Source organism: Solanum dulcamara, chromosome 11 (genome assembly GCF_947179165.1).
Source record: "Solanum dulcamara chromosome 11, daSolDulc1.2, whole genome shotgun sequence".
Lineage (NCBI taxonomy): Eukaryota > Viridiplantae > Streptophyta > Magnoliopsida > Solanales > Solanaceae > Solanum > Solanum dulcamara.
Window position 1 is genome coordinate 57,869,311 of NC_077247.1, and position 8,123 is coordinate 57,877,433.

The window sequence follows — 8,123 nt, forward strand, 5'->3', positions numbered from 1 at the left end:
GATGTTTGACCAAAAAAAAAAAAGAAGCCACACACACACTCTTTTTGACATTAATTGAAATTGCTTGTCCTTTTAGTGAAGAATAAAATTGAAGTGAGACTGGATTGGATTGTGATACTTTACTGCAAATAATTTAAATATCTTCAAGAAAATAGTAGGATAGATAAGATGTTACATAAAAAATTAAAATAGAATGATTGAAACGAAAAATTGTAATTAAAGTGTAACGCATAAAATAGTATTCACCAAAATCAAATTTGTTTTGCCCAAATTTACTACCCTATTATAAGTGGATTAAATAACTAATTTGTTTTGCCCAATTTTACTATTTTATTTTTAATGTAATAATATAGGATTTTAATTTAAAATCAATTAAAATTTTATTACTAAATCTTTCCTTTATTTGAATTAGATAAGAATCCTAATATTTTTTGCACTTTACCGACTAAAATTAGTTTCCTTTTATTCCTATCATTAACCTATATGAATTAGGATAAATAATCTTATAAATGTGTAAGTTTCTTATTTTATTTTTTTCCATATTCTTTACTCACACTCTTCTCCACGTATATTTTTCTTTTTAGTGTTACTTATTATTAGGGTTTGTATTGACTATAAAATTTCATGGCTACACAATATGTGCATTCAAGTTATTGGAATGATCAAATTCAGTCTACTAGAAATTATGTGATCAACAGAAAACCTATTTACGTCAGCTGGACTTTTCCACCTAAGGGGCATATTAAAATCAACACCGACGGTAGTTTTATGCCTAATTCAGGATTAGTCGGATTCGGAGGGGTTGCGCGGGATGAAAATGGCAAGTGGTTAGGCGGGTTCTATGGAAGACTTAGCGTGAAAGCAACATCAAGTCTTACGGCGGAGTTATGGGCTATACGTGGCGGTTTGATCCTAGCCAAAATTTATAATCTGAAAAAAGTCATCATCGAAACAGATTCAAGTGTTGCCATAATGTTGCTAGGTAAAACAATCGTGGAAAATCATCCTGATCGTGTTGTAATGGAAGAATGCAGGAGTCTCATATCCGAACTTGGAATTGGTCTAATCCATACTTTAAGACAAGGAAATTATTGTGCAGATCATTTGGCGAAGTTGGGAAGAATGCAAAAAGAAGATTTAGTCATAATACATCATCCACCCTATTCCGTGCAACGATTGCTTCTAGCGGATATAGATCATGTAGCATATGCTAGATATCCAAAACCTTGTAACCTAATGAGGGATAGGACAAATATCGGGAAGTTGTAGATTTTGTAAAAGTCGAAAAGAATAATTGCAATGATATGTTATTATTTTTTAAATTTCTGGAAACCATGTCATGCATAATATTAAATTCGTAATCCTGATTTATTTGTGATACTATAACGATTGTTTAAACCTTCAATAACAATTGAATGTCTATTGGACTAATATATAATCATTACAATTAGTTTAATTAAAGTACTAATTAGTTCCTTGGAACACATTAATTTATAAAGTTGTAGTATTTGTTTTTGTAAAAGCGTATGTAGTCTCGTAGAGATGAGTACGATATATTTTCTTAAGCATAGATTTTACTTTCAAGAATTTAAAAAGTCGAATTTTTGAATTAGACTTTGGTTTTTGGGTTTAACTAAACCCAAAAGCTAGCTTAAGATGTTCCCAAAATTATATAAAGAAACCAAATTATTAAGAATATGTAAAGGATTCACTCGGCAAAGGTTAAAAGACGTGTGTCTTTTGAACCCTGTGTCAAGAGAACTAACTCTGATATTTAAATAGAAAATGATAGAAAAATATGCTTAGTAAAAGAATCAGCTCCAAATCAATTTTGTGGTTAGAAACAAAAGAGTTATGATCAACAAGGGGAAAACACTTTTAAACTAATTAAAAGTTCGGTTTACATGATTTCTGGAATGATCGAGAACATCCTAATTCATAAAACAAATTGAATTTTAATAAAAAATAATTTGATTGTCTTTTGGAATCTCATTTGAACTTCTTGTATTTATATAAATGAGTCAAATGTTCGATCATTAAAGTCCAACAATAACATTATTTCCTATATAATGTCGCCTTTTTAATTACATGAACTGCATGTCATATATTTAAGATGACATAATTATAAGGTACTTTCTCTATTTTAAAATAAGTGATATTTTTAATTTAGACACATTCTTAGCACTTATACACTCTTAAGAAATATGAAAGTGTTTTATTACTTTACCCTAAATTAATAATTTCCTTGAAAAAGAAGTGGTTATTGACTCAATCAGGTAGTCCGATTCGGTTCCTGAATACATCAATAACTTCTTACACTTAATAATAAATTTTTTTTAGACGATTGGATTATATTCAATGGAGAATTTAATTGTGGGTGAAAAAAAGGATCACATGAATCCATGATTCAATATATTATTTATATGATTCTTAAAATATATCTACTATTATCTAAAGATATCCATGATCAAAAGATTGAGTGATTTACCGATTGAGAGATGGACTTAACTCCTCTAGACTAAGGGATCGAATCTCACTTACTGCCATAGTGTTTTTCAATTTTTTATTTTTTTTCTAAAACCACCTTTCATATAAAGTTGCCCCTTTCGGTTTTTACTTATTTTCAAAAGTAAAACACGCAGAACAAAGCAGCCAAAATACGAATAGATGATATTTTTGTGATAATATAAGTATTTATTTTTTGCTTGTCAAGTTATTGATATTTTAATATTTTTTTTATCTTATCTTAAATAATAATAATAATAATATATTTATCGTCTTAAAATTCTGAATTCACTACTAAACATAGAATAGTGTCTTAGAAACAATAACATGCTTTAAAAATATTAATCCGTTGGATGTCATCATATAATTTTATTCTATCCCATATACTTCAACAAACAATCCCTGATAGAGGCTTTTGCGTTTTTCTTCCAGAACCTTCGAGGGATTACATGTTCTAATTCCAAAATACGAGATTGTTGCGGTGTCAAGTACATATTTGCCTACAAAGAATCACAATGTACTCTAATTTTTATGAAAGAGCCACGTAGTGTTACGTGGCCCAGCAACGCCGTCAGATGGAGGCACAAATGGCATAAACCCTTGCACACCACTTGTGCATGCAGTTAGTGATTCAGCAGCTTACACAGCCAACCAGAACAAAATCGAGTATTTAATTTTAGAGTTTGTATTATATACATTATTACTAGTAGTACTTAAAATTAATTTAAAATCCAACTGCTGTTTCCTAAACTTCATATTGAACGAATTGATGAGATTTTCTTAATAGTTCAAAATAATTGCGAGAATTATTAAAAATATTTACTCTTCATTTAATGAGGTTTCTTAATTATTTTATATATTTTTATGAGAATAAATTGAAAATAATCAAAAAAAAAACAATAGTACATTTTTCTTAAAATATACCAACAAACAATTGAATTAATATTAATAAAGATATTTTATTTAGTAAGTACAGAACCTACGAAGATGCTTAGCTGTCAAGTGGAAAGACCGTTTTGACTCCTGTAAAGATATCACAATGGACCAATTTTTCCTTAAATTAGCCATGTGAAGTAACCAGAGTTGCTCATTACGTGGAGTACATATAAGTCAACTTAGTGTGCAGTACGTGTTCCAGCTCAGGTCAGTCACATCCCCAAAACAGAATGTATAAATTCGTACACAACTTATCAATGTCAACTCTTTAATAACCACAACAAACTTATTTTAGAAAGAATGAATAGATTTTGTCAAGATTCTCTACTTCTTCAAGAGAATAAATATTGTCATACCCTCACCCACAAACTGACTGAAAACCAAGAACATTATGTTTTCTCCGGCGCCGGCGATGGTCGAGCGGACCGCGAAGCTGCTCAGCTTTTGTGGGAAGTTCAAAATGCAACTGGTGGCTCAGCCACGTCAGATAATTGCATGCCACGTAAGAACATTAATATTGGTGACCAGCATTGAAAAACTAGTACTTAAAATCATATTGTGTGAAATTTGACCGGAAAAAAAAACTTTTTGACTTTAATTCAAATGGCCTGTCCTTTAGTCATCATAACAAGAATAAAATTGAAGTGAGACAGGATTGGATTGTGATGCTTTAATGCAAATAATTTAAATATCTTCATGAAAATAGTAGGATAGATATATATTACATACAAAATTAAAATAAAATGATTGAAACGAAAATTTGTTATCAAAGTGTAACGTCATAAAAAAGTATAGACCAAAATCAAACGTAATTCATAGAACAATTATTACTATCAATATTATATATTGTATAAATGAGCGAAATGTTCGATCAGTAAAGTCCACCATTATCATATTATTATATCCTATATAATGTCACCTTTTTAATTACATGAACCGAGTGGAATGTATTTTAGATCATATAATTACAAGACACCACTTAATTTGAAATAAAATAAAAAACATAAAATACCAATTATATTTTGAATAGGAGAGAGTACATTTCATACTTATGATATATTTATTTTAGTTATTGAAAAATTAATATATTTTTTCATAAATTTTATGTCATAATGTTATTACTCCCTCCATTCTAATTTGATTTCACTTTTTTATTTGTTAATTCTGACAAACCAACATAGGATAATTTTTTTCTTTCTATATATCCTCAAATTATTAACATTGAGTTAATGTCTTTGAAAATGTAGTGAGCAAATATGTTTAAAACTCTATCAATTAATAAAAGTAAAATGGTAAACTCACTATATCAACCACTGTTTTTTTAATAGGTGTGTAAAATCAAAATTTGACAAATAAAAATGAATGGAGGGAGTAATATCCTAGTCAAAACTTCAACGTTAACAAAACTTTACCTCTATTGTGGTTAAAGGAAGATTCAATAAGTAATGAATGTGGTAGAGACTTCCATTTGCGGTTCCTTCTGGTACCTTCGATGATTACATGTCCTAATTCTAGGAATATACAAATACGAGAATGTTGCGGTGTCAAGTGCATATTTGACATATTACTGAGTTTTCTAAAAGATGACCACGTTAATTCTGCTGATGTCAAACCTCAACGTGACACTTCCTTGGGCTCAGCAGCTCCGTCCACCTCAGCAGATTGGAGACACAAGTGGCATACATATGGCTAGCCACTCCCACACCCAACCAAAACAAAATACAGTATATATTTCTACTACTTGTTATATAATATAATATAATATTATAAAATAATTTTTCTTACCTTTAAAATTATGAACGAAAAAAGGTTATGCATGTACAGACATATTTATGATATGTAAAACCTTTTTATAAGAAATTAGTAAGAGTTTATATACACTCTTATTTGTCCAATATTTATTTGATGTACTCTTAAAAGTGTAATAAATAAAATGACTATTTTATTATATCATCTTTGATATAATAAATTTAATTCTTTAAAAATGTATTAAAAAATAAATATAATTAATAATAAAGCTAAATAAAAAAATTAAATGATAAATTTTATCTTGATTTTTCAAACTAGATATAAAAGCACATATTTATTTTTAATATAATAAATAAGTAAAAGTGAGTTGGTGTAATATAAGAAACAATAGTACACTTTTAACTCCTCTCAAATATTTTGTATATAACTATAAAAATATTAAAGTCAGTTACTTAGTACTTAAAATTACTTTATTAAAATTTAAAAATAGAAGGTTCCGTTGCTTTCCTCCGAATGAAGGAATCTCCTATCTATGGAAGATGGAAGGTTCCATATATAAGTAGTAGTATTTTTTAGAAGCTACGAAGATTATAAGAATGCTTTGCTGTCAAATGGAAAGACCCTTTGCCTGTTTTGACAACATAGAAATCAGCAAAATCGAGTGCAGTCATTTACATATGTGGCCTACATCAAAGTCAACCCCGTGTCCAATGAGTGCTCCAGCCACATCCCCAAAACTGACTGTTTATACACATAAATACTACTCCATATAAATACGCCCACACCATATCCATTTTTCATTGTTTCATTAACAACAACAACAAATTATTTTCTTATTCAAGAAAAAATGAATGGATTCTGTCAAGAGAATAAATGTACTACTCCTACTCACAAACTGTCTCATCAACAAGAATTTCACTACATGGTGTCAGCTCTCCGACATGTTGTCTCAGGCGCCGCCGATGGTCGACCTGACGGAGAAGCTTCTCAGCTTCTGTGGGAAGTTCAAAATGTAGCCACGTCAGATAATAATTCTTCAATGCCACGTAGGAACATTAATCTCGTGGACGAAGGGAGTTCTTTCAACGTGGAGTTGGAGCACGGGAAGAAGAAGAGGAGGAGGAGGAATACGAAGAAGGAATTTAGAGGAGTGAGACAAAGGCCATGGGGAAAATGGGCCGCGGAGATCCGCGACCCGCACAAAGCCCAACGACTTTGGCTTGGTACTTTTGTTACTGCCGAAGATGCTGCTAGAGCTTATGATAAAAAGGCGGTAGAATTTAGAGGTCTAAAGGCCAAAACTAACTTTCCTCTTAAGGAATATATTAATGATGCAGTTGTTACTGATCATGAGAACAATTCCCCAATGGTCGTAGAACAAGTTCACGATGGCGATGAGGTGGCAGTGGCTGATAATAATAATTATATTGATGGCGAAAACTGTATGGAAAATAATGGTGATGACTTTTGGGCCACTTTGGAAGACGACGGACTTGTCAGGAGGATAACACAGGATATGTCCTTTTGAACCTATGATATTTCAATTCTGCTTATGGTTTTTGTCTTATCTGAAAAATATCTTCGTTTTTTTTGCAGGTTGTTTTGTCGTTTTCTTATTTTTTTCTTTGACTACTCTTAGGTGGCTAGTAGGGAGTGGTAGAAAATATCTTCTTGTTTGAATATTGTACTGAAGTTTAAGGTTTGCGACTATTATTATTTTCGTCAAAAAAAAATGACGGAAAGTTCGTATCTTCAAAAAATCATCCAACTTATCCAAATTTTAGAATTTGCCCTACTAAAATTACTTTTATATTTTATTTTAGGATGATAAACTAATTCAACTATTATTTTTTTTTTCAAAAATTAGGAACAAAAAAGTCTATTAAACTATCATTCTCGTCATACCATATTAAAGTTTATTTTTTTTAATAATAAATATATTCAACTCATACACATGATATCTATTAACCCAATTCATATTTATTAATGGATCTAATGAAGTTTTGATGATAGATAAAATGTACTGGGCCAGCTAAATAAAAGTGAAGTTGTCCTCATCTCAAACATTATTACAAGATGGGTTCAATCTTACATGGTGTTTGTGATCAACTGAACATCCATTACGTTGCCTAATACGACGAAGATCCAAATTGTAGAATTTGTTTCATGCTTAGGTGTTTTACGGTCTTTGGGGATAGAATTCTTGTATTGGGTAATGATCGAGTTGTACTATTTCAACTTTTTTTAAAAGCAATTGTTTAGGGATAAACATAATAGGAACTTAGCTTCAAGTTAAGGGTAACTCGAAGAGGGAAGTAACAATCTGCATAGGTTGTTGATATAGTTAGTTCCTAGGTTGCCTTTCTTGTATTCTAAATTCTGTTGAGCCTCACTTATTTTAGTGAATTTGGGACAAATCCTACATAGGTGTAGGTCGTATTTTTGTTCACCCCAGATGTTTTTCTACGTAAAAATCGTGTCTTTTTACTTTACTGCATTTCACATTTTACTTCCAAATAGAAATAAACAAGTAACCCAGTCCATCACTTGAGCGAAAATCAAGTATAACCCGATTCACTCCCTCTTATGTTATAGGAAGTGCAGAGTATCAATATCTTACTCCCAAACCTGACCTGACCAAGAAGATCCAATAATAGTTGTTGATCAAAAAGATCCAATAATAGTTGTTGATAAAATTGACAAAAGTATATCTCGACCTTCTTATGATAACAAATTGTTGTAAGAAAACTATTTTTCCAACCCAATTTGCTAAAGGTGCTAGTTCAAAACGCAAAAACCTGTGTTAATGGTTGGCGATCATCTTATGGTAGAAGAAATAATGAGTGTTTGGTTGCTATCTAATTCATTAATAATTATCAGTTGAATTGGTTGTGTTTCAGTTGACATGGTTCTATAAATAATAAAAAAATGTA

The 8,123-nt window shown here is 30.6% G+C and overlaps 1 protein-coding gene across 1 annotated transcript; it reads left to right on the forward strand.

The window, feature by feature from the left end:
* The first annotated feature begins 6,018 nt into the window (after positions 1-6,018).
* LOC129874229 (ethylene-responsive transcription factor RAP2-6-like) lies at positions 6,019-7,588 on the forward strand. Its single transcript, XM_055949488.1, has one exon. The coding sequence runs from the start codon at positions 6,038-6,040 to the stop codon at positions 6,716-6,718; it is 681 nt and encodes a 226-aa protein (XP_055805463.1). The 5' UTR covers positions 6,019-6,037; the 3' UTR covers positions 6,719-7,588.
* Positions 7,589-8,123: the final 535 nt, after the last annotated feature.

Bases quoted from the DNA above. Each gene is read 5' to 3' on its own strand.
- LOC129874229 (XM_055949488.1), top strand. From the start codon at position 6,038: ATGAATGGATTCTGTCAAGAGAATAAATGTACTACTCCTACTCACAAA.